The sequence below is a fragment of the Echeneis naucrates genome, chromosome 10 (genome assembly GCF_900963305.1).
Source record: "Echeneis naucrates chromosome 10, fEcheNa1.1, whole genome shotgun sequence".
Classification (NCBI taxonomy): Eukaryota; Metazoa; Chordata; class Actinopteri; order Carangiformes; family Echeneidae; genus Echeneis; species Echeneis naucrates.
In genome coordinates, this window is record NC_042520.1 from 10,600,487 (window position 1) to 10,628,442 (window position 27,956).

Genomic DNA, 27,956 nt, shown 5'->3' on the forward strand with positions numbered 1-27,956 from the left:
GCAGGAGGTAGGCTTGTGCGTGTTCCAGCATGTGTTTGTGTTGTCTGTATGTAGCTGTCTGTTTTCAATACCTTTTTTAAAAGGGCTTTAAAGAACTTCCTGCATGCTCTGCAGGTGGTGTTTATGCATTCCCTTAAGCGCAGGGGGTGAAGAATGCATGCATGTGTGTTTATCGTAGCTCTGCTCCATCTCTTGTAGCCACCATTGCGACAAGCGGTAGGGGGACGATGAAAGCTTTTTCTTTTCTAGTCCTTTTATGGGGCAAAGCTGGCAAAGCAGGCAAGTTCTTTCTTTTTCTAAATGCTTGTGTTGAACAGATGAGGGGGAAAGTACCGGGGCTGGAGCCTCTTTCTGTTCTAGCTACAAACCTCAAAAGAATACACAAACAAAATCTCTGCAACTGATGGCATTTTGTTAGAATACATGTCTTTCATATGAACAGACATTTAATCTGTTAACTGTGAAGCACGCATTTATATATTTACATTTTTTCGCAGTGGATCCTAACTAATAGGAAGTGGCACAGCCAACAGTATCACTCAAATTGCTACTTCTACAAGCTCTACTTGCATGTGTACAGCAACATATTCAAATGAAGGTAAAATTATGAAATTACTTGTGAAGCTTTTTTGGGGCTGAGTGCAAAAACCAATATGTGTAAATTTTGTAGTTATTTAGAGCAGCTGGGTGAAGATGCAAGCCTGCAGATTTGAGTAGGTTGTGTGTACAGTTGGTCTGCACAAATGACAGGACTTGCTGAAGTGGGGAGATAAAATAAACAATTTTGAGCATAGGTCTAACGCTGAATTTTGCTTTCTGGAACAATTGTTTCACAATATGGAGTTCCCTCACAAGTCTAAATCTGAACCATATGCTGTCACTTATGGCAGAGTGGGGGAAATAATTACGAAAATGTTTCAAGATCTTTGCAACAATTATGTTAAATTTGTCACGAGTTGTCTCTGTGGGAGAAGCTGTTCTATGACTTTTACTGTACAATGTAACATTTGGAATGCGGTAGAAATATGATACATCACAAGATTAAAATTCTTGTCTGTAGTTGTCATGCCCATAGAAAGTGCGTTACATCCAAATGATCTCTTCTTTGGGCTAAAGACACACAGAGCTGCGCTCTTCTATGCTGCACAGCTTTGTGTTACACAGTGAGAGGATGAACTGATTGTAAAAGCACAATTACTTCTTCCATGGCAGGTTGGTCTATTGAACTGATTCTGTTTCTCCATGATGTCAGGAGAGCTCAGGGCAGAGAGCAGGTTCCCTGGGTTAGTTGTTGGCCAATCCCCAGCTTCCTTGAACCCATGGTCTGTGTCAGGTGGAAGTCTGGCATACAACCCATGTGAAGCCCTCATGAGAGCAACCTAATTATAACCACATTCTTCAACCCAAAACCACCGTCACGGCCCACTTTAGATACGAGGGCATAATTTCCCAGAAATATTTAAATGTTCATTGTGGGATTGTCAATAGCTTCTGGTTGGCTTAAACCTCACTTGGGACCCATTATCAGACTCCACAACTATTAAAATGATTTGGCATGGACTGTCACCGTCCCCAAAGGATTAAACCCTTAGGTTTTCTCTAGTGCCAACATGAGGGTGACATCACAGTTCAAACTTGAATTTCATTAACTTAACTTTGATATTTTAAAAATGATTATATAGATTGCCATTTAGTTTGGCATAGCTAGTCATAGCTCTCAGGCAATGTGTTCCAATTTTGATTTCATTCAATTTATTTAAAGATTACTACTCTACTATGCTCTTTTTGTTCGTTTAGTCATTTTCACAATTGTTTCCCTGAATTTTTTTGTCTTCTATTTCCGACGTCACAGACTTTTGTGGTTTTGGGAGTAATCTCTATTTGTTAACTTTGGTCTAAATGGCATTCCAGCTGCAGTCTTAAGTACAACTGAACAAACTTGAACATGCTGTAAGCATGTTCCCTCATAACTACAGCTTTTTCAGCTTTCAAACTCAGGTTGTTTTGGCTGCATCCAGCAACCATCTCTCCCACCCTGTCCCCCTGGCTGATAAGTCACAACCTGATAGGTTTCAACTTGTCTATGGGAGGTACAGGTTGCTGTGACTTAAAACAGATTTGTGTGATTAATTCCTGAGCAAAAGAGTTTGTCTCAACTTCGTTCAACACAGACATTATTTCCCAACCTAGAAGAAGTCATTTGGTATTTCATCATACAACCGTACTTCCAGCCTCCTAATGACACCCACTGTAGTAAATTTTCAGAATGATTATACTCCTGTCTTACACCAATACAAGGATTTCTAAATGGATTGGGCATGACTGCACCACATTAATGACTCTTGTTCAAATAAATAAAGAGGAGAGGGCAGATTTAAACAAACTGGTGTGTGAAATATTCAGCATGTTCCATGTTCCATGTTCCTATTACTCAACACAAATGAAAACAAACTAAAGGACTATTGAAGTATTGAAGAACTTGAGATAACTTACATCCATTTCCTATCATGTCATATTGAAAAATGGACCTAAAAGCGAGAACTCCCTTCCTATTTAAGTAAATGGGAAAACGCTCTTAGCTTTGATGGGTCATTTCAGGATCTGACATGACACCAAGCACGGTGAAGGAGGCAGTTACATACACTAACTATGTATAGATTGTACTGGTACAGTTCATTGTTTTGTTAACACCCACAGGCACTGATGAATAAAGCTGTCACGATGAGTACATTTGAACAGTTGAATAATTTACTAAGAAAGTGGGTGACATCACTGGGGAGACAATGTTCATGCTCTTTGGTTTTCAGCTGCCAACAAGGCGCACTCATGTACTCAAGTTTTGCAAAAGCTGTAGCGCCAAGGCCCCAGAGGAATAAAAGAAGCTATATAGTGTGAGTCATAGTAGTCGAGATAATGACTTAGGCCGCCAGTGCAGATTCCTTACAGCGTGTTCAAACATGCTGATGGAAAGGAATCAGACAACGTGCTCGTATCACCACCACTATCTTCTATTGCAGGAAACTTCATGATTTCACCAGAGCATTGTAAATTCTTACTGTGACTGAATGCCTTTGCATCTTAACCCACTCGCATGAAGAATTCCCCTCTATTTTTTTTTTAAACGAAACCCCCTTTCTCATATTCTCTCACTTAGTCAGAGTGACTTTATTAGTTACAGACATGCGTTGGCCTCTCTCAGATGCTTATTCCCTCTGCTGCACACACCTCTCTGAGGAGTTAAATTATTCCAATTCAAACAGGAAGCACTACTATTGGCTGTATCCCACTTTTGACCTCCATTTCATTCACAGGGAGTCCTGGGGTGATCTTGTATCCCGACTCTGTGAAGTTGTGCAAACTGCTATTTTTACCCCGGGAACCAAAATGAGCCATGTGATCTTATACATTCTATTCCTTGAGGAGCTGATTGAAAACAGGCATGTGATGAGGAAGGAGCTCCATCTGATGACAAGGTGTCATATTCTACAACACCAATGAATGTTCTCATTATTATCAGTAAAACAATATATTAAAAGAGTGGGCTGTTAGTCATAAAAAATGTCACTGAATAAGTAGAATTCAGATGCAACGTACCCTGCTGAAATGATTTATTTATAAATCGTGATAGGCTACTAACCTTTCTTTAAGCAAATATTCTTTCATGGCTCAACTAATGTTCCAAAATAAGACAAAATGTTCTCTTTTTACTGGATTGACTCGTGATACTATGGCAACAAATACAACGATCGCATGTCAAGATAAATCTGTGTCTTCTGAACAACAAAATGCGTCATATCTCAGATAGGTTACATAACAACAAACATACAAAGTGCCAGTGGAAAATCAGAATGCTGGAAAGCCATGTCTACCCCGACATGAGAGCAGGATGACGCTCTGTCAAAATTAGCATCTATAAGGATATACTTTATATTCTATACCATGCTTTACGTTGTTAATATCACTCAGCATACACTCTTCACCTTATATACAGTTAATGAGTTTAATCTTGTATGACTGTTTAAGTCAGAATGGTGTCAATACTGAATAAATCACTGAAATAATGGACATGAAAAAACATGCAACCTGAGGCGCCATCGTAACTGACAGCAAATGTGCACTTCAATGTCCAACATAAACAAACTCCTATGGTATAAACAAAAAATAAAGCGTGGAGTTAAGGCCTGTTAGACTATCAGGAATGCAGTGGAGAGGTGTGAGTCACATGCTTTTCTAATGTTTCAGCCCTCATTAGATATTATAGTACAACAGAAAAATGTGAGAATGTACAACATTCTGTAATGTAAAGTAATTTTAATTATGTGTTTTTTATGTTAGTGTTTAATTATTTTTACTGAATGTTTCATTCTTAAAATCCAGTTCTTCATTAACATACTGCTCTTTGTTATTTGCCACAATACCAAGCTCAGCTTGGTATGCGGGATACGTACACACTGCTATTTTTGCACTGTGGTTGTTTACGGCTCTTGGCTTATTTATTCGTGCTTGTTTATTTCAAATGTATCTTGGATTTTTTTGTGTGACTTTCTTCATTTCTGATGTTCACTTGCTGCAGGTATTTGAAGTTCCTGGAGTGAACCTCCCTAAAGGATTCATAAAGTTCGTCTGTCTGGCTGTCTTTATTGTTGGAAATATTTTTTGATACTTTAGGCAGTTGTTTATTTTGTGGTTGTTAATGGGCTATATCCCATCCCAACACTGGTTGGTTGGTGAAGGAATTAATGAAGGAATAAAACAGAACCTTGAAGTGAACAGACAATGGGTAACCTCAAAATTTCCTCATGTGCTCACAAGCCTGAAGAAACTTACAGTACAAAGAGTTGTAGCTCCCCTTAGTGGTAAACTTTTGTTATTGTTGCCTTATTTCACTTTGCCAGATGAAAGAAAAAAATCTTTGACTTGTCTCAGGGAAACTGAATGAAACAAACAGGGATTATATTTAAATATAATGGGCTGGTAATTGGGCTGATGTAATTTGATTTATTCATTAATTGACGGAAGTAGGAAAAGTTCAAACACACCATTCAGAAAAGTTTGAAAAAAGAAAACAAAACACATTTTAGATCATAAAATGTGTGCATGTTGTAACCAAAACACTGTGCAGAACATACTAAAAGTCTGACAATGTAGTTTCTTGCTCAGGCAGGTGTTTTGCTGAACTCCGCTCAAGTGTGAAATCCTCTCCCTGTAATTATTCCTCTCTGCCGCCACTCTCCTCAAGTAGCTGGATGAATGAGTGGCAGCAGAGCAGCTTTTGTTTAGAAAGTGTACGGTTGACCTAGATGTTCAAACACCAAATAATCCCCTTAGTCTGATGTGAGTCTTTACAATCTTGTGTTAATATCAGTGCCTGAGGAGGAATTCAGACATTTGGCATTTATACTACTTTGGTGAACTGGTTGAAGAATAATTGCAGTAGGTGAAAAAGGAGCACATTTATTTGAAATGATAAGTATAAATAAGTTTACAACAATTACGGCCTACTGAGGTATTTCCCACCTCTGCTTTTTGCACATTTTGACCCATTGGAGTTTTGTAACCCAATACAGGTGGAGTTAGAACAGAAATGTAGAAACATTGGAAGTATCTGTTTACTTTTTAGTTGTGGCTCAGTTCAAGCAATACAGGAAAATATTTAAAACAAAAGCACATTTTACACCACCAACTATTCATCTTAATATTTTTTTGTCCATCTGTTAAAATTTAAATTCAGCATCTCTATGGCTCATTTAAAAGTCATTGTAACAGGAGGCTGTTCCGCCACACTAATGCGAGACTAAGATGTGATTATTATCCTTTATTTTTAGTCCATAGAGGAGAAATCCTCATTTACAATGGTGCTAAAAATGTTAACAGCAACACAACAACACACAAAACAATAGGTAAGAGAAAAGACAAGAAAAAGAAAAGGAAATAAATGGAGCATGACACAGTATGAGGGTTCACTATGCTAATGTGAATCTGGGGATCTTTATAGACCCAAACATGCTCCATGTGGGCAGAACACAAAATTTATGGGTTCAAGGAGAACAAGAAGCATGCATTCAATTAACAAAAAACTTTATTCAAGATGATGTGCTGTTAAATATTCTCTGGGAAGAGGGAAGCAATTGGAAGTTTAAAGGAGGGGAATTTTGTTTTATTCTACCAATAAATAGTTAAAAAAAAAAAAAGCTTGTAACTTTTGAAAATGGACACTAGTATAAAGTAGGGCACTATAACTGAGCGAAGGGTACTTCCCACGGGGACCCCCAATGAACACCACCATGTGAGCACCCTGGTGATTATTAACACTGCAACCTACAGTACAAACCTCACTGAAACATACACTGCAGCAAAACACAGATCCGCAAACACTCAGGGACCACCACCAGTGAGCTTACCACACTGCATGCAGGGAAGAGGAGCCCACAACAACTCCCCACGGCTTGTCCCAAAGCCTAAGTAAAAAAGAAATAAAAACAAGACAAGGAGCGAGCTCAGTTGCTTCAGTTTGACAGCAACGGACGAGGCATTCTTTGAATCCACTCAAACATAATACTAACAGCTGTCAACAATATACAAATTGTTTCAGGCACTTAAAACTTAATTAAAATCATTTATGTGAATTAGAAGGAGGATACCCAGAAGGCCTTGCCCTCCCACCTTTCTCACCCTGAGCCCTGATTAGAAGAAGACCCCGACAGGGTCAGCAGGCTAACTACTCTGGCTCAATGGAGGGACAGGACTGAACCATCATCAGCTGCTGATAAATCTATAGTTGAACAACAAATGGCTTATCCATGGCCTACCACTTCAATACAGACGTACAGAGCATACTGTCAGATCAATCAGGAAACAGCTCCACTAAATAACTTAAGCTGTTTGCTCAAACTATACAAACAATGTTTCTCCAGAAGTCTCTCTTAGCTGAACACACGAAAAACCAAAGCCCAGACAGAGACCCTGACTGGGCCCATCTGTTTATGAGGCAGAAAAATCTGTATCCCTGCCTACAGAGGGCGGTGTCCCCATTACACATTACCGTCCTCATCTAAAAAAAAGAAAGTAAATCATTTATGTTGACGGGGCATCCTCGGTTCTTCACTGTCAAGTTCGAGAGGCATTCGGGTGTTTCCGTGAAATCCGGAAAGAGCCGAATTATAAACTCGTCCCCCTCCGAGTACCGTGACCGAGCGTTGCTCCGCCATTGGCTCAGTCCGTCCGTCCGCCGGGGAAAGGAGGCGGGGGGGCTTAAATAACGGCCGTAGTTCTGTTGACACATTGGCTCCGAGTCAGGACCAACACGGGCCTCCATATCGGACGTTCACGCCGTGTCCAGATATCGGATGAGAGCGGGGGATCGCCGGATCCGTTCTCCTTCTGCCGCCGCGGGATGTGGCGGAGCGGAGCCGGACTACCTGACGGGAGGAAACGCGTCGAGGCTGGGCGGACGTCCTCACAGGTTGATCATCCCGATCTGGCACCGAGCAGGGAAGCCAACAAAAAAGTAAATACACGGCGGTGGTGTTTATAGGCTGTTCCTAGAAACACGGGCTCATATCCAAAAACAAGGGGGAGAAATAGGCGGCGCCTGTTAAATCCCGGTGAAAAAGACGAGCAGCCGACAGGAATGACACATTTCAGCGGCTGCAGGTTGGACTTCTTCCGCTGAAGTTGGAGCTCAGTGTCGGACCGCCAGCAGCCTGAGAGCCTCCTCCACCAGAGGACCGCCGGTCTCTCATTTCTTAGTTTTTTTTTTTTTTTGTTGTTGTTGTTTATATATTTTTTTTTCTTTCTTTTTTTCTTTTCCCCAAATCGGTGCTCGTATGTCGGTGACCTATATCTCATCCATGTGCGCCCTGAGCCCACAGTAACCTCCGCAGACAGCAGACAGCATGGGGATCAACGGGGCAGACAGTCAGGCGCAGCCCGCCAGCGGAGCCAGCCGGACGGGGCAGCCGGCCGGAGATCCCCAGGTGGAGCAGGGAGATCCTCCCCAGGGAGCGGACCGCGGAAGGGACACCCAGGCGGGGCTGGAGGTGACAGCGGCGGGGGGCGAGGGCAGGATCGTGCCGGAGGACACCGGCGTGCAGCTGATCGAGGCCGGGGCCAAGCTGCAGTCCGCCTCCGAGAGGGGGGTCCAGGCGGAGCCGCCCGGCCACGATGTCGGATTCGTCCCGCCCGAGGGAGGTTTCGGTTGGCTGGTGGTTCTGGCTGCCACCTGGTGCAACGGGTCGATCTTTGGGATTCAAAACTCTTTCGGCATCCTGCATCTGATGCTGGTGAAGGAGCATGAGGATCCAGACGACAAGACCACTCAGTTTAAAGTGGGTGAGTGCCATAAAAGTCTGCTGAGGACACAGCGTCTATAGGAGGGAGAGGTACATCCTGTCCTGGCCCAGGGACCATCAGTGTAACACTGCAAAGTAAAACGAAGGTGGGGAGCCTCCATCCTCTGCTAGTAAAGCCCGAGAGAATGAGATTTTAATGGATGAATGGCGCAGGGCTATAGGCTGCCATGCTATATAACACACACGTACGAGTCTAAAATGAGATGTGGGTCAACACAGAGTTCAAGTGAGTTTACCCTGCACTTAAAGTGGAACAGAGGCCCTCAGCACTGCTCACTTCTGCACACATCTTTTTTTCTCAGGTGTTGAGTGTTCACGCTTTTTGAAAATGCCACTCACCCTTTACTAGGTTGTGTGTTGAGGAGAGTGCTGCCATTCATGTCAAATGATAAACTGGCATTTTAAACAACAGCGTACATGCTGTCTTTACTAACAATTCAGTTTGTTCAATTAGCTGCTGCAGACCCCTTTCAGTTTTTCTAAAAGGTCCTTTTATGGAGTCTTTTACCCTGAAAAGCTGAACATCATGGGAATGTACTACAGACATTTGATGATTGTCTAAACCTGTGAGCACGCTGTCCTTGATTATGAACTCTCCCCTGGAAACGAATCAAGTATTTCTGATTCTGATAAATGTGCCAAAAAGAAAATATATTTAAATTTGATATAATTTATTATTATATTTGTGAACCATCTAACCAATGTATAACATAAAACATCTATTATTTGCTAGTTTTTCTGGGTTTTCACTCTCGTAGAACTGAATCCGACTAACCTGAGACATTTCTAGAACATATAGTATGTCTAACAGATTAATACGTAATTTAATTCTAGTAATTGATCGGAACAGTTCAGATGCTGTTGAACATGGATGGTAACCAGAAAAACAACAGTTTCCTGGCATTATTAATTTTAAATAATTTTTCTCAGGTGTATAATCACAAACTTTTTCTCATGTATGTTCAAATAATATCTCTTAATTTCGGGAGGATGGATAACAGACAAAGAAATCCATCTTAAAATGGGAGTCACTGATGTCACTATGAAGGAATGGCATGGTTTGATCTCCATTTTATTTAGATAAATGAGTATCTACATAATCCAGCTGCTGGGAAACATTTCTGTCTCAGAAGGTCTTCTGAAGTCTGGCTCTGTAAGCATATGGTGCTTACGTGGTTTTACATATGAGAGTATTGGACTTTTGTTTTGGCCTTCTGCATGAATAATCATTTGTGGACTCTCTGCTGATCATCTCCTTTGACAAACTCTTAATTCTGTACAAAAGAGAGCTGGTGTCAAGTTGCACACTCATCACACTCAAAAATGTTTTTGAGCAGTTGAGTAACAGGAGGGGCAGTTTTTCTGAACCTCCTGTTAAATTTAATAATCATCAGCAAAGGTTAAGGTAAAGATGTGGAAAGGGATTATGGTTCTAAAACTGTTACTTGGAACAAATAATTGTCAAATACTGTATTATTATTGTACAAGGACAGATACAGAAGGAGAGAAAATTAACCAAAAACCAAATCAGGCTCATTTAAGTTCTTTTTGTAAGTTCAACATCTTTGAAGTGATCTTGACGTGTGCCATCTCTAATTCACGGCGAATCAGCTGTATCTGGGAGCAGCGTGAAAGCGCCTCACATTGCATAAAGCCTGAGAACCACAAACATGTTGAGCCTGGGAAAAGACACAGTATGACCAGTCACAGCTTTTCAAGTGTCATGCGAAACCAGAGGTATTCTGTATATGTTTCAAACAACAGATCACATTTACTGTCAAGGTATTTGTGTTGTTTTCCTCCCTTTTTTGGCTTGCTGAGGATTTCATCTCCAACTGATCCTTGGCCTTAATTTTTCATTGTTCTCATATGTGAAAGGATTAAGCAAGTAGACTGAGTCCTGACCTTTTTCTCTCTGAAACAGAAAAAAACAAAAAACAAAAGGGGAACAGCTTAGCTACCACAGTCACAGCTCTAAAATCTTCTTTTGAACTATCCAGCATGAGCAATTCGGTCAGTAAAAGTTAAATTCACATTTACAGAACACCCTGAAAGAACATGCCAAAGTGATTCACACATAAAATCCACGGGACCATAAACTGAGCAGGTGAAAAAAAAGACTGGTGTGTCTCAATTAGAGTTTATCTCTAGGTGTTAAAATTGATCTTTATGATGCTAAATATTTAGTATGCCTACAGGGCGAAACAAGATATTTTCAAAAAGCTCAGGGGTACTAAGGTGGGGGATTAGAACAGCCTTTCCTTGAAACAAAAGAATATAATGAGGTGGAGGTAAGTGGATAATGAGTTACAGATGGTGTTTTGTGAGATTACAGCATCGCACAATCAAGTTTCATCTCACTTCACATGCACTAAAGTGCTCTTGTCAGCATGTGAACTTGGCTAAACAACATTCTTTTAAAATCAAAAACAAAAACGGCAGTGCTTTTATAATCAGTGGGGGGTTCGGGCCCTGTGAGGTGATGTGTGATTGAACGAGGGTGTGGGGAATGCGGGAGAGACATTCGAACTGCGGCACCGTTTCTGCTGCAGCAGAGTTAGCAAATGGAATATGTGTGACGTGGCAGAGGACAGGGACTCAGTGAGCGAGTGATTAATTTTTAATTAATCCTGAAATCATTTCCATCTACATGCTACTGGTGTGAAAGGTTTAGTAGGAGGACTGTGATTCGACAAAAAACAGGCTTGTAGACCTGAAGAAGTTACTGAGCGAAATCAACAGATTCTCCCCCCCCCCCAAACTAAGAGTGACGTGACCCAGGATCCATTAGTAACCCTGCTCCATCAGGAAGGGAGCTCTGTAACTTCAGTAAACTTCACTAAATCTGACTGACAGCAGCATTTCAGTGTTAAATAAGTTTGTGGTTCAAAAAGTGACATGGACGCTCCGCAAACAGGCTCGTAGGTTTAGACTTCAATAGGAAATCAGCTTTTTGCAACCACAAGAAGCAAAATGTAACAATATTTGGATGTTACAAGGACATCTATGCTGCACTTGTAAGCCATCCATCCTATCCATTATCTAGAACCCTTTTCTGTCAGAGTCACAGGCAGGCTGGCAACAAAACAAGGGTTGGGGTGTGTGTATGTATGTGTATGTATATGTATATATATTTGAGAGATAGAGTTGACAGTAACTAACGTCTGCTTAGGCCACTTTGTGTGACCTTGACTGAATGGGCTTTGGCACCTAGTTTATTGTCTTTGAGTTTTCCATTTATGTGCTCAATAGTTGTCATTCGACTGAAGTAGGTTTTAGGATTATGCATTTTTATGCACGATTTTTCCCTCCAACTTTAAAGGGGTGATTTATATCAATTAAAAAAAAGTTTCCTATTTACTGTGGTCACCATTTATTTACCTTTTATCTATTCAGACAGTTTGGTTTTGTTTGCCTTTGTTTGGACGTATTTGTCTCTGCTGTTTTTATTCACTTCCAGTGTCTTGAAAGTGAATGACAACATGTTTCTGTTGCTCATAATATTGAAAACTTTCAAGAAAGGCAGCAGCAACACGTCTTTCCAGGAACAATGTCTTTGTTGCTCAGGATAATCCACAGAGCATGCTGTGAACAGTTTTCCTTTGAAATGACTTCCTACTATATTTGTTGTCCAAGAGGCTGGCCATCTAATGTAAACATAAGGAACCTCAAACTTGAGCCTCATCATTTCATCTCATGTCCTCGAGTCTAAGTCCAAAACCATATCCAAATGATCTGTTTCTGCTCTCTAGCTGCTACTATGGCAAACTGCTTCAGTAAACAATGGCAACCAACTGCTGTAAATGAAAGTCTTGTCTCCACATTGTTACTGCACTGTTGAGGTAATTTTTTTGTTCATGTCAGACTTGAACGGAGGCAGATTCTTGAATGATATGAGTGACTTACTGCTGGTGTGCTCGTGGCAACGGCAAAAATATTTGCTCAGATGTTAAACTCTTCTCGGACCAGTTTCAGTTATGTGCTCATGTTCAAGCATGCGTGAACATTTAGTAGTAATCTGACTTGAATTTTTTTTAGTTTGGTGGGAACTTGTACTGTCTGGATCACTCTAAACTAATCATGGCTAAATTCTTGGAGCATCAAATGATGGATTAAAAATCGAACAACAATGTTTTTTGCACCAATTTCTGTGAGATATTAAGTCACTCCAACTCTTGCTGTCAGACCGAAACCATTATGTATCCACACACAAACACGCACATCATTGCTGTGATCTATAGCTTTTGTTTCACAGTATTCAGGCTTAACTATCACTAATTGGTACACAGACTTTCATTCTATTCATCCTATCTTTGTTTGTGCCAGGGAAAGGGAAAATGGAGGGCCAAAGAAGAGAGGGGATGAAAGAACATGGCTCTGTAGTTTTCAGCCTTTCATTGTGCATGAGACTTTGCTTGCTGTAAACTACATGCCTTCGTGGTGAACACAGCAACAACAATCAAAGAAAAACTGGATGAAGACTTGAGACAATGTTTCATCAGTTATAACATAACAATATTGTTCTACTGCACGTAAATTATCATATTCCCACAGAACTAGAAGGCTACTGCTACGACCTCTTGCAGAGACACAGGGCTCAGTCGTAGGTTGGCAAAGGGCGAAGGAAAGGCTTTTGAAAGCGCTCGGCTTAGTCAAATGTTCCTTGTCCTCAAGATTATGCAGTCTGGTTTTTGTTCCTTTCTGTTCATTACTATGTTCTGCATTATTCTATGCTGTCCCCGCGTGATCCCATCTCCTTGTAACAATATATTTATTTAAGGATAGGCGATAATGTTTCAACTAGCAATTGTGACTAATAATGTTTACCGTAATCAGGGAAAGGCCAAACTAGCCATCAAATGGGGCCATTTCATGGCTATATTCCTTGATTGGCACTAAAATTTGGCCTTTCCCTTGGGGCCACCATCAACCTTTTTCATATGTATGAATATGTTTTGTCATCTACACAGTGAAATAGTCCTAACTAGTGAGATTATTGGGTTGCTACTCTTTTAACTGAATTTTGCTAACCCACGCAGAGCAGTGTAATATTTTCCTTTGTGGTACATTGAACTTATTTCCATACTGGAGACCAATTTGCCTTCCCCTCAAGGCAAAAATGGAGGAAGTTCTAGAGAGTTAAATATTTGTTGTCTAGATTGTTGCTTGATGATCAGTTTTGGTAAGAGTTTGGCACGCTTAAAGCTGCTTAAATGACTATGTTTAGTGTGAAAAGGGTTTATAATCGTCAACACTACATTTTTGAGTTACTCTGCAACTCACCAGTGTAATTTTCAGGCACAGCAGGCAGCAGATAGCCCCCGGTCCAAAACAAAAAATTAGGCAGACAAAGTCAGTGATTATCTGGTCAACAAATTTAGGTATTTAGCATCTTAAGAGCCAAGTACTTCCTTCAGGATTTGGTTAATACGGGATTGTTCCGTCATGAAAGAAACACGTCTATTACCAGTGTTAGCCTTGCATCTATCCACTTTGTTTAGCTCCAGATACACAAAGGTGATCACCTCATTTAAAGTCTGGATGCTCATTATAATATGGTGATTTTAGGCTAAAATGAGCAGTATTTATTTTTTTTATTTTTTTTATTTTTTTGTTGCTTAAACCAGCTCATAAGTAAAGTTTTATCAGATCCTCTGTTGCATCCATGATCAAAATTAAATGTTGTTCAGCCAATTTTTTTTTAACTAAAATTTGCATCTTTAAAATTTGAAAGTGAGTTTTAAATGTAGAAATTAAGAGTTTTATAGTCAGATATTTACAAACCCTCCCACCCCACATTTTTTCTTTTATTTTCCTACAAAGGCCTGAATACACTGTTGTACAATGTTAAATAATCTGACCCCACCAAATTTAAAGGATGCTGAGTCCCTTAAGAGAGCGGTTCTTAGCTCTCTAAATCAGCGGTGCAATGTGGTGCAATTGTAATGTTAAGGTGCTTATTCGAAGCTTACGAAGTAAAGTGAGTAAATCTGATCATGCGTCCTGCAACATTCTTTCTCAGTGTTGACTTGTGTTTTTTATGTGCTATGTTCAGGTTGAAATGTGTGGGAAAGCCAATGTAAAAAGACCTGGAAATTAAATCATGTCATTTAATAGGTTTTCTGTTGTGCCTTCTTTGAACCTTTTTGGAGAGAGTTGAGTGCAATTTTGTGAAGTGCATGTTAAATAGCACTTTCCTATTCTTGCTTCATTTGAATGGTAAATAAATTAATAAATGAGTTCATAGAATTGATATTTAACATAAAACCAGTGAAGGAAGGCTGAGGTATAGTGACAACAAGCATCCAAATGGTTAAATGTACTTTATAGTCTTCAACCAACAGATGTATATGTGTATATGAGTATTCCCATTGAGCCGTTGGATCACTTTGACCCACAGCCCAGACACTATGGTAGACATTAAAGCTACCTTTGCTCCCCAGGAGACTGGACCCAGACATTTGTTTGTTTGCACATCAAGGTACGCAATGTCTCGGTTGGATCGTTCTGGCTCGTTATTTTTTAACACTGGATTGATATTACACCAAGAGCCAAAACAAGCCACTTTGATCCACTTGTTGAATCCGTGTAAACGCCCTGAGGAAAACATTTTATAGTGCTGAGTATAATGCAAGTAAAAGCACAATAAAGAGTTGCATGAATTTATATTAATTGATCAGATGGTGAAGTAGTGTCAAGAGCAACATTCAAATGTTGCCAAAGTTAAGAAATGTGTACAACATTCAACACAATGTTAACATTTATATTTGACTGCAAATAAAAAAAAAGAAGCCAATCTTACCCGTATGCACTGCATAGAATTTCAGAAAATGAAAGTGTCCTTATGTCACTTGTATTATACAGAATTACACTCTGTAGCTCTCTTTTACGATGAATTAAAGCTCACATTTCATTTATGAATGTATTTTGAGCCTTATACAAACAGATAAGATTTCCTATTATGTAACTACACTATTGTAGCATTTGTCCATGTTACTGATGATGAATCTCCTCTTCCTCCTCTTCCTCCTCAGCCTGGGTTGGGGCCCTGGCCATGGGCATGATCTTCCTTTGCTCTCCTGTGGTCAGTATGTTCACGGACCACTTAGGCTGTAGGAAGACAGCAGTCGGTGGGGCATTGCTGGCTTTTATAGGGTTGCTCAGTACATCCTTTGCAAAGTAAGTTAAATGTTAATTTATTAAGTGTATCAATTGTTTTTGCCCCATTTTGAGCCCCTGGAGTTTTATTGGATTTTTGTTGAAGACCCACTGTAAATACCTGGCATTGTTAGATTATTTGCAAACACTACCTGACAGCCAGATTTTTAAAATCAAAATCTAAAACCATTTGGATGAAAAATGAATCCACACCTATAAAGATTTTCAAACTGCTTCTTGAATTACAGCTGGAGCTGGAAATGATTTCAGCACATTTTTGTTATTTTGTGCAACATATCACCCATAAGCAATGGTAAGTAAGAAAATAGACATTTAGTTTAGCAAAGATTTAAATGCAGGGCATAAGGAAGCAGAGTTATGGGAAGGTAAACAGGTTAAAATTTAATTATTATTTTTGATTCAAGCTGTTTAATGAGTCTTGTAATGTAAGACTCCTGAATGACCACCTGGGCCTTTTAGATGCCATCATATTTTACATGCCATCTGCTAATTTAATACTCAGTGTGTAGGGGAATGCCTCCCACTGACTGCTATCTAATTTACTTTATTGGTTCTTGCATACTCAGTTTATAGATAATCAGTATTACAAGAAAACAATTGGTGATACAACAGAGATTTTTTGCTTCCATTCAGGATTTTATTGTAATTATCTTCTTATCCTGTTTCTTTTCTTGTTCTTTCATCCCTCTCTTCCTTTTTCTTTTTTTTACTGCAGCTCCCTAGGCCTTCGTTACTTCACATATGGCATACTGTTCGGCTGTGGCTCTTCCTTTGCCTTTCAGCCCTCCTTGGTCATCCTCGGCCACTACTTCCGCCAGCGCCTGGGCCTGGCCAATGGCATGGTGACGGCTGGTGCCAGCCTCTTCTCCATGGGCCTCCCAGTTTTGCTCGAGAAGGTGGTGAAACCTCTGGGCCTCAGCAGGACCTTTCAGATCCTTAGCCTCTTCATGTTGGTCCAGGCCTTGCTGGCACTGACATTCAAACCTTTGCTGCCAGTTGGAGGAGGCATGGGACCACCGGGCATGGATCCTGACCCGAGTGGACCTCAAACCCAGACTGTGGCTACCGCTCAGGGCGGGAGCAGGTGGAGCAGGGTTCTGTCGAGGCTCAAGAAATACTTCAACCTGCGTGTGTTCCACAACGTGACATACCGGGTGTGGGCATTTGGAATAGCTACAGCTGTTCTGGGCTACTTTGTGCCATATGTACATCTGGTAGGAGCATCTTATTAGCATTATATACTGTATGACTTCCCTTCTGTCTGTTAATCATATAAATTAGGTTAACTGAACACAAGATTACAGTAATATCATGTAAAAGTCCAAGTGTCTTTTACGTCAACAGAATGAGATCACTTTGTGATATTTTGTTTATATTCGATTGGAGGTGATGGAAGATTGTATGCAGATGCTAAGCCGTGCGTACTTTACACTATTTCATCTATCTCACTCAGCTCTGCTAAACCTTACCTAATATTGAATACACATCATAACTTTTTCAGGTATTTTTTTACGACTTTGGCCTTTTTCTTGACATTAGATGCTTTTGTAAAAGGGCAATATGGTTTTGATTAGTCTGAGTTACGTTACGCAGGTGGAACGGGACAGAGAGACTGATTTAAGAGCTGCACTGTTGCACCATCGGTGGTCTGATGCCATTTGTTTTCCATGAGGATTGTCTTGAGGCCATTGGAATGTATGTCAGTATGGTATATGAGCAGTGCAGTGTTTAGGGTTTGCGTGTTTTTTTTTTTTTTTTTTTTTAGTTTTTAGTTGTTGTTTTTTTTTTACAATGTGATACAAGGGATTGTGAGGATTATAGCTGTGAATATGCAGTGTCAGGTTTCAGGTGACTGAGCTGGATGTCCTTTCATGGTTCATTTCATAGTTGTTTTTGCTGCAGCATTTACATCTGCCCTATAAATCAACCATCTTGTGCTCTTCTGTGAGTAACAATATAAAGCCTGGAAGAGAGAATCATGTTGTCCGATGCTTCATCATGTTTCCCCATTTTCTCTGTTATGTCGATAAAAACATGTCATACTAGGTCTTGCACAACGCATTCATACTGTAATTCTATCAGCCAGACAGCAGCCTGCTGCACAACACAAGAGCCACTGACTATAGGAACTGGGGAGAAGTGCACTGTTAGCATTGGATTGAGAGGTACATTTGAAAATAGTTGCTCGACTTCTACACAAATATTTCTGCTTTTTTTAGATGCTGCGATTGCTCAGAACAAATTCTGACAATAGCTTGTTCATGATGCCACAATATTGTTTAAATGTCTCTTGAGTTTATTCAATTTCTTGAAAAAAAAAAAAAAAAACTAAAGCAAAACATTGAACAGTCCATTTAGAAAATTCTATACGTGGATCATGACAATCTTTGGTGTGAAAGAGTGAGTTAGTCACGGATGGGGATGAAGTGTAAAGCTGCAGCGTTAGGCTGTGAAGTTCATCTCCCTCTATCCAGATGTCGGATGTTCCAGCTCTGGCCTCCCTCTGTCAAGCCTGTTGTTTCAGGCTCAGGCCCAGATGTAAACACAGCCCCGGCCTTTGTATTGGCTCAACCACCTCAGGAAACCTCTCCTGTATGGCCTCTCTGTATCCCTAAATATGCCTATCCTATGGCCATTGATGAATGTAGAGCCCTTCAAAGCAGAGCAAATATTTCACAAGGACCAACATGCTCAGGAAAGACTTCAGAGGGCGGTTTCATTTTTGGATCTGAGTTGGGGGGTCAGGGCTGAGGGGAGTGGGAGGGTCTGACCTATATGCGTTGGGGCTTCCTGTCCTGCTGTTCCAAATGTCTGCGAGTGAAGACATTTTGTCATTGTTAGAATGTGGTTTTGGGGCAATGGATTGGCAATTCTGCTGCACCAACAAATGCACAGCCATTTGCTGAGTTCACTGTCGGCCGAAGCAGAGGGCATAAAAAAAATAAAAATAAAATAAATAACAACCTGAAAAAAGTTCAGCAGCAGGTTTTATAGTGTATTTGTTCATGCCTCCATATCGGTGGCTTCTTTGTGCTTTAAATGCAGTACATAAACTTAATATGCTGTTACAACCAAATCTCACACCACACAATGTCTGCTTGTCTTTTCATGTCTCAGATCAACTTTGTGAAGGAGAATTTCAAGGACAACCAGAGGGAATGGGTGCTCCTTATGTGCATCGGAGCATCATCTGGAGTAGGACGCCTTGCTTTTGGCAAGATTGGAGACCTCATTCCTGGTCTTCAAAAGATCTACATGCAGGTGAAGAAATAAATCATCTGCATCTAAACTAAGCCTGAAATAGAAGACTTGAGGTTAAATAATAGCATTTGAGGTTAAAGTCTCTTTTTTCTTCCCCGGACACAGTACACTCTGAGACAGGTATTATCACACTGAACCAATATCTGTTTTATATCAAAACGTTTAATTTGCAGTTAGACATATTCAGTACCATTATTTTCTTATTAAGCTCCAGATAAAAATGGCTCAGATGATCATTTCTTCTCAAACCTTTTTGTTGCTAAAAATATTACCAGCCTACATAATGTTGAGAATGATTCAGTCCTGCGAAAATGAAGGGGTGGGGAGGCATCCAGTGCCTTTTGAGAGGATTTGTGATACCTTGCAGCTGTATATGTATGTAATTCCTGTTGAAGCGCCACACAGGTGCTATATGTTGTTGGGAAAGCTTGTACAGTGATTCAGCAGAGGCACACATTGATCAAAAACTCTGAAAATGCATCGCATGCATGCTGATTGTCTAAGTCTCTGAGTGATACTAATACACAGGGATGTTTATAATTCCCTTTTGGCACCATGGGCCCTTTAGACTGTGCAGAGATCATCTCTTCTGTTCAAAAGGATGTAATAATGTGTTTACAGTGTGCTGCTCAAGAGGCTCTCTCCCTGCTGTCAGAGATAAAGAGATACACTGGCTGCGGTGAAGTCTTTTACTGATGGAAAGACTTCCTTTTTTTTTTCTTTTATTCAAAGTTGAGCACTCAGTGTACTCAGAGAGTTGATTTCTTATAAAATAGAGTAATGTGCGATTATGAGGTGATACCTTGGCTCTTTTTTAAGGAGCAGTGCCCTCCTCCGCAGGTCACGGTTTTAATCATAAATTCAGAGCTTAGCACAATATGAGGTTTCCAATTATTTGCAAACTGGCAGGCAAATTTTGTGCAGCAGTGAAGAAAAGCTTTGGATATATTTTTCAGTTGATAGAGAAGATGGTGTATAAATATTCCTTATCTGTATATTCCTTCCCACCTATCTCATACTACATGAACTAAATTAGTTTGTTGATAGTTTCCTGTTAGCTCAAGTTTTACAAATACATTGATCAGCCCTCTCTATCTTCAACATGTCCCTACTTTAACAATGTTAACAACATAAAAAGCATTTACCACATTAAATAGGTGTAGTATATAGTCTGTACATTAATACACTGTGATGCACACATGAAGCCTCCTGCACTGAAGCTTTTTTAATGTCACTTACTTGTAAAAGCATCTGCCACATGAGTAAATGTAACATATAAGACATCAGCATTATCATGGATCAGTTCCTGTTATTTATAATTTCTCTAATTAGTGCCATTTTAAATAAATTTAGGTGTTTATCAGGCTGTATAAGTATAACAAGGACTGCAGATGAGCTCACCAACTCTTTTCAGTGGATTGTGTAATTATACCGATAATGATATATAAAGTTTTTGAAAGCTTCTGTTCTCGCTGTGTGTTTAAGGTGGTGTCCTTCATGGCTCTGGGCCTGATATCCATCATGATTCCTCAGTGCTTTGAGTTCGAGGGGCTGGTGGTTGTGTGCGTGTTCCTGGGGCTGTGTGACGGCTGCTTCCTCACCGTGATGGCTCCCATAGCGTTTGGGCTCGTTGGGCCAATGCAGGCCTCGCAGGCCATAGGCTACCTTCTGGGCCTCATGGCTCTTCCCATGACAGCAGGTCCACCCCTCGTTGGTGAGAAAGTCTTTTTTTTTTCTGTGGAGTTTTTCATATCTTTTATTGGGTTTGGGTTTGGGTTTATTAGACTTTTGTCACCAATGCAGCAGCAGCAACAACGGCGACTTGAGTGAATTCAATGGTAGTGTTTACAAACTGGAAGTACAGACATTACAATGTTTTCTGTTCATAATTTATTATATTAGGTGTGCATTTCATTAATTCAAAAATGTATAATCTTCAGTTTTTATTATTAGTAATTGAATAAACTGTTTTTTAATGTTTCATTAAAGGGACAAAAATCAAGTTAAATAAGTAAAATTCTAATGCAATAGTAACTTTCCCTGGTAACTAGAGCCAACTACTTTTATAATGCTGCAATTCAATCACTAATTCAGAAAAGTAACTAGAATTAATTCATTTCTAAAAGTAATGTGCCCAACACTGTTGATAATATATGTTAAAAACAGCTGAGCCTTGAGAGAAAAGATGTAACTGGGTAAGACAATTCCAAGGCATTAGTATTTAGTGGTTCGGGCTCACAGCCAACTGTAGGGTGTCTCCACCATTTTGTCTGGGGGAGAAAAAAAAATCCCAGACAGGATCAGACATCATGATTTCACTTCCTTTGTCCCCTCTGCCTCCACTTTCTCTCGCTCCAGCTCTCTACTAACAGGACTGTATAGAAAAGCACTGACGGTAGACATTCTTGTGCTCTCCGTTGCCAAACACTTTTGGCTACCAGACAAACCCGAATTGCTTTTACTACACAAAACTCTGTCACCAAACAGAACAATTGAGCAAAACAACAAAAACTGGGGCAGAAAATCATTTAGAAAGTCATTTAGTTGTTTAATTAATCGTTTCTCAGAGACACAAATAGTTGTTGGTTGAAGCGCTTTATTTTTCTTCTATTTTTCCAGAATTTTGTGGATGCAAACACAAATGAGATCTCGTCATTTAAAAATGTTTGCTGTATAGCGAATGTGTGGCTTTTGTATGTTCTACTTGTGCCTATGTATAAGTGGCAGAGATAATGGATGGGGTACAGCAGCAGAAACTGAAAATAATGCCATTATCTTGTGCATTTTCTGCTGCTCCCTATTACTCCTGTTCATTTTATATCTGAAAGGTGTATCTTGTATTAACTACTGTCAGAGCGGAGAGAAAAAGAGAGAGTTTCTCATTTTTGAAAATATGGCCACATCCATCACAGACCATCTGAATGTTATCTGAGTTATTCAACATGTCTCAGGTATTTTTATAGCTTAGCTTTGAGCTAGCAGATCACTCTTCGGGCCCTGGTTCTGAAAGGAACCTCAGAGGGTAAATGGGTCAGGGGATCCGGTTCTCTCTCTCTTATTGCAGCAGCTGGAGAAAAGAAAAAATTACTCTGATTGGTAGATATGCAACAGGACCAGCTCCCACAATCTTTGACTATTTTTTTTTTTTTATAACTTAATTTATATTGAGGGTTTTGCCAAGTCTCAGTATGCCTGTCTGCCTTGTTTTTGTCGCGCTGTCATCTGTATGCTGCATGGTGTGGGATTGTCCTGACCTCAGCTAACTCGCCACGCTTCTCCTGCTCTTCTTTCTCCTGAAACGCTCATCACCCATCTTAAACCAACTCAACAAACACTCAGCTATGAGCACCAACTCTGGCTGTTGGGTTGTGGTGCAATTAGCCTGAGCTATTTCTAATCAACACATCAACTTAATTCACAGCATTATAACCAAAGACACATGCCAAAGCCTCAAAGCCCTCACTAAAGTAAAAACAACTCTCCCACTGACAAATGGAGTGCTGCTGTTGTAATGAAAGCACTATTTGTGTCAACACACAAAGAAACACATTCAGACATAGAGTATAGTGGTTTCAACTAGCAAATGGTTTTCCTTCAGAAGAAATAAAGTGTAAAGCTTTATTTCATGTGGTTAAACAAAATCTAGCTCACAAAACTTGACATGATGGTGACATGAAGAGACTATTAATAAACATATAGTGCGCCACACCCACGAGTTCTGACTGTATCGCCAGCTGCTCTGTACGGTCTGGACATTTCAGGGCGGTAACAGGCGTATCCTGCTCACTGCTCTGTGCTTGCCTTAGCTCACACGACGCTAAATATATAATGTAATGCACATAAACGCAGTATATACAGGTGCGGTTTGGCTGCCATCTTATATTACATAGTACAATGTCTTTGTTGACTCCCACTGAAGGATGCATGTCAATGGAAATGAGACAAAGTGGGACATTTAACCACAGGAAGTCATCGAAAATTGGCTTTTCGCCAAAAACGTTTGCACTTGATAAACGAGACACTTGAGTACAACATACCTGTGTACAGGCACAACATGGCATTTATTTATCTTGATGTAACCAGCACTATATTTGTAGTTGGCTTAGTCCACACAATGGTGCTTCATAACATGTTTCCACTATGTTTGAGTGGACATCCATTTTCACAGGCATATACTGTAGAGAGAGAAGACCCATCGAAAATGTATATTGAAATTGTTCGTTGCAAGAATTGGGAATTGAGACGTGCTGTGCTGTGGATGTGTTGTTACGTGTATTTTAACTGCCACCTCACTGGTGGGTGCTGAAATGTGAAACACAACTCCCTCAAACTTGAAGCCACAAGAGTGTTTAAATTTAACGTCTGCCTGGCATTGACAACATCCTTGTTGTTACACTGCGCTTTGCTGTTGTCTTGAGTGAAGACAGGATAACAGTATATATATATATATTCTTCTGCTTCCCAGGTCTCCTTCATGATTACTTTGGGAACTACACTGTGGCCTTCTCCCTGGCTGGTGTGCCTCCTATTGTGGGGGGCGTTGTGCTCTTCTTTGTGCCGCTAATACACACCAGGCTTCAGCGGAGCCAGGCGCAGGAGGAGACGTCTACGACTGCCCACATGTTGCCTACTGCTCCAGTGGCCGAGGAGCCCAAGAGCTGCTCCAACGGAGACATCCTGCCAGGCTATACTGATGTAGAGACACACATCTGAGTCACACCGTATAAAGGTTACATATATTTACACATTTGAAGCACATGCCATTTATTTGTACCTGGAAATATGTAAACACACATGCTTCTTATGTTTACTTTCCTTTTTCTCTCTTTCTTTCTTTTTTTTTTTTTTTACAGGGATCCAGCCCACCAGCACATTTTTCTCATCTTTATATTGCCCTCTTCCCAACCAGAGCTCTCTTGTTGGCTGACCTTTAACCCCTCTCGGCCCCCATTGGCTGTTTGTTATTTTCACATGGAGAGAAGTCACATGCAAGTCATTCTGGCTATAAGCAGCAGAGAGGACAGAAAGCAAGCACATCAGGGTGGGATGATAAAAATGTTTATGGATGACAAAGTTGCAACTGGGATTGTTTAATCAGTGGGGACTCTGTATTAACACATTCCTCCAAGAGGAAAGAAATTAAGATTTTAATGGTAGTCTCATTTATGAGTGAAATATAGTCATATTTATGGCGACAAGGATAATGCTGTGTTTTTAGATTCTGTATAAACACATTAAGATAAAGAGACATATAAAAATAGAACTAGTGAGGGGATAAATTCACAGATTTCTCTATGTAGTACATCTCATAATTTTTTTTTTTTTTTCATTTTATTTGGTTTATTTATTAGCTGAAACAGAAGCTCGTCCTGGATGCTTTGCAGGTTGGCTTTAATCTATTTTACTGTTTTCTGCAGTGACAGCTTCAAGAGAAACACACAGATTCTCTTGTAAATGTCACATACCAGAGAGATCTGCCACCAGACACACAATCACCTCAACTCAACCGCACAATGTACCCCACTGCATTCACAGCCAGGGTCTAAAACTTTAGCTAAATGACTTCAGCTGCTCTACCAGCCTGCTTGCATAGGAGAGACGTGTGATTATCGCAGCTGTTGAGTTCACTGATCAAAATGCAAAGGAACCCCAGAGAGGTTTTTTCAGTTTTAACTTATTTTTAAAGTGGGTCAGCGACTTTGCTTCATATGGTGAGTGAACTTATGCAGTCAAAGTTAAAAGAGCAGTCAGGAGAGCCATACATCTCTTCCCTGAATCACCTGAATCAGTGGTCGATGCAAGGTTGTCTCCTAACCCAGCCTTAACTGGGAGTGTTTCGTTTTTTTGCCCAGCAATTGACAGTTTTTAAAGTTTCAGCAGGGTGCTAGATAAAACTGCATTAACTATGTTTGTCATGACTTTAAGAAATAATTCACAAGCAGTTTTGTGGCGTGTTCACTGTGTACTTATGGAAGTGGAAACAGGTGGAATCATGCTATCATAATGGGAAATGGATGGATTTTGGTTGCATTGATTTTTGTCATATTAACAAAAAGCATTTTTGTATGTTTTTTAAAAAAACTTTTCTTCTGAGCCTGCGTGTATGCATGTGTTTGTGAGAGTTTGTGTGATAGTAGAGGCAGTTATGTAATATGATTACACAACTGCACAATTATATCACATTCTGTTGATGATAGGAGACTGCTGAGATCAAAACTGCCAAATGGCCTCAGACGTAAATCAGTTAGCTGCTTTGGATTAGTCTTTAGGGCCTAACTCAATATGTTAGCATTAATGAAGCAATGAGATACTCACTTTGGAGGACAGTTCGCCGTTGCTGTTTGGTTTCATGAACATTTGGACCACTTACGTTTGCACACAATTAAAAAGTTGTCCTTAGCAATGAACTGTAATTTGCAGACGTCACGAAGAGCTGACTGAGTTTGTGTGACACTCTGTGGTTATGCATTTCTCAATAGCATAAGGGGGAAATGGGGAAAAGGAAATGGTATTCCTCTTCATCAATTCACCTCAGTGCTTTCACTGCCGTTATTGAGTCAGCTTCTATGTCGCTTTAAGGCCTAAAGGCTACACAAACCTCACTTCTGAGTGTAGTTTTTTTTAAGCGGTGATGTAGGAACAACAGTTCTGAATAGGAAACATACACCTTTACCTCAGTATCGAATCAATCCTCAGCATTTCAGTTTAAACATGCTGACAGGTTTTTTTTTTTTCACTGTTCTGTATAGCCGTTTGTTGTTGCAGTCTGAATCTCAAAACCCCAAAGTTAACAAATGTGAACTTTGTTTCTTGTTAGTGTCTGTTTAAGTACTGTGTAATTGTCAAACCCACCGTACATAGATAATCAGTTCTGAGATTTATCCTTCATCCTTCTTATCTGTTGTCTCTGTTGTTTTGACCGTCACCTTCCCTGCCCTCTGTTACCTCCGCTTACCTCCTGTTACAAAAGTGCTAATGGTCGTAACTGTAGCTTCTTTTTTATCACGTCTGTCAATGATTAATACAGATATTTAAAAAAGTGTAATATTCTCACGTAACCTAAGTTAAATGCAATTAAGCATAAGTGGTGCAGACATATAACTTGATTTATGTGCGTAAGTGTGTTTGAAAGCAAAAACATAGACGACTGAGGAAAGAGTAAACTACTTTTTTGGCCGTTGTTGATGCTATTTGTGGCTTCTCTAAAAAGAGAAGAAAAAAAAAAAAAAAGGTAGGGGCAAGTGAAATTATAGGCAGCATGAGCTGTCTATGAATCAGCTAAATAAGCTAACCAAAATCCCAATTTAACCTGAAAGCATTTTTCAGATAAACCAGTTTTTCAGAGCATAATGGATCATATTAACTTAACATTGAAGTTCCCGCACAGCGATATGACAATATGACAATATGACATTTGCCCCACATTACTACGAATTTGCAGTTTCTGTTTATCTATTTTGAAATTTTATTTTGGGGGGTGGGGGGGGGGCAGAATCAAAGTCTTCTTGCCTAATAATTAATGAATAACTGTAAAATGCGTTGTAGATTTTATTTTTGTATTATGAAGGCATGAAACAGTTACACATTGCTCTAACAGTTATTTGGCCTGCATCCACCTTCAATCTAAGATTACACTGTTATAGATGTAAGTTCACATTCTGCTAGTTTGCACAGCACTTACTTAAATTTCTATTTCTACCCCTGCTAACGACAAGTTGTATTAGCCTGCTGCTTAATAGGGGCCTGTATCTTTTAAGTTCCTTGCAAATGAACAGGGAAATGAAGTCGACAGAGGCTTTTCCCTCTGGCAGCCATATTGGAGGACCTTAACCCTTTTTTTTTTTTTTTTAATGCCAGCTCCAAAAGGCTGGTTGTGTCTATGCATGAAATGTATCAATCTCAACATAGTTTCTTTTATTTTACTGTCAACTGATATTATTTTATTTTTTCCTATTGATTATGTTTTCAGCTTTTTGTTTAGCAGCTCACCATCGTCTGTTGTTTCTTAAAGACATTTTCAGACACGGACTAAAAGTGAGCCATTTGAGTCTCAGCAGGAATCTCAGTTTAGAAATAAAACATCTCTCTGATGCTAATTAAAATTTGTTGCTAGATTTAAGACACAAATGTGACACTAATACACTGAAATTTTCAGGTTGTTCTCACTTTTTTCTTTTTCTTTTTTTACTTTCAGTCTAGTCAGGAGGGTCTTGGATCTTCTTAGGTAGCATCCTTACTTAATTTCACCTTAGTAAGCCTCACCCATTCTGGTCAGAAGTACCCGAGTGTCCTTTTCATTAGTCTACTGCAGATTCAAATATGATAAACTGGCATGTATCATCATATGTACTTTATACAATTTGTTTATTTCTTTAATAGTTTTTTATATATAATTTCTATTTGTATATGTTTTAATGATACAAATCGATGACTACTGGAAAAAGAAAAACTCTTGAGTATGTTAAGATTTAAAATAATATATAAAAGTGAAGGAGCTGAATGCATGAAGATTGATACAGAACATCTGAATGGTTGAATGGTGTCTGCTCAGCCAGTGTTTGGCTTTCCAAAGTGTTCTCATCTATGCAGCATTCTTGGGCTCATGGTTAACTTCCTGTGGGCATTCTGCTTTCTGAAGTCTGAACATGTCGAACTGTTCGACAGGTTACTCGGACTGTGAGGTTGCGTTTGTTTTCTCTCGTGCTCAGAACTGTAGCTTGCAGTTTGAGGAACAGTTAAATCTACAGCAGAGCCTGTTATATGCTACCTAGACTAAATACTACTAGCATCAGGTTTTAGATACTGTTTTTAAGTCTTTGCTCTCATATTTATCTTTTCTTTTTTTTTTTTTTTTGGAATTTTTAAAATATTTATCTCGAACCGTTTTTTTGCTTGAAAGTCAAAAAGGTGAGATACATTTGGCACCTTTGGTCAAAAGGCTTAAGTGAGATGCACATTTTTTTCCTGTAATGTATCATTTTGAAATTAATGTGACTACACAATGCATTGGCTTTAGAATAACGGCTCCATCTATGTATAGATGGATACAAGCCTTGCTGTCACTTTGCCTCTGTCTGGCACCGGTTGTGGCATATCTGCTACTGTGCAGCCAAAACAGGGAAAAAAAAAAGAAGCTATTGTTTTCCCTAATATCTATCATTAGCT

General features: G+C 39.8%; 1 protein-coding gene across 3 annotated transcripts; it reads left to right on the forward strand.

Annotated features, from left to right (window-relative positions):
- Nucleotides 1–131: 131 nt before the first annotated feature.
- Nucleotides 132–27,924, forward strand: slc16a2 (solute carrier family 16 member 2). Of its 3 annotated transcripts, none has more exons than XM_029512267.1 (8): nucleotides 132–3,473; nucleotides 4,574–8,331; nucleotides 15,386–15,530; nucleotides 16,246–16,744; nucleotides 18,648–18,791; nucleotides 20,277–20,505; nucleotides 23,257–23,520; nucleotides 23,645–27,924. In XM_029512267.1, the coding sequence occupies exons 2-7, from the start codon at nucleotides 7,896–7,898 to the stop codon at nucleotides 23,502–23,504; spliced, it is 1,701 nt and encodes a 566-aa protein (XP_029368127.1). In that variant the 5' UTR covers nucleotides 132–3,473; nucleotides 4,574–7,895; the 3' UTR covers nucleotides 23,505–23,520; nucleotides 23,645–27,924. The 3 variants fall into 3 exon arrangements, with proteins under 3 accessions (XP_029368127.1, XP_029368128.1, XP_029368126.1); XM_029512268.1 differs by having other exon boundaries at nucleotides 132–598; XM_029512266.1 differs by having other exon boundaries at nucleotides 132–8,331.
- Nucleotides 27,925–27,956: the final 32 nt, after the last annotated feature.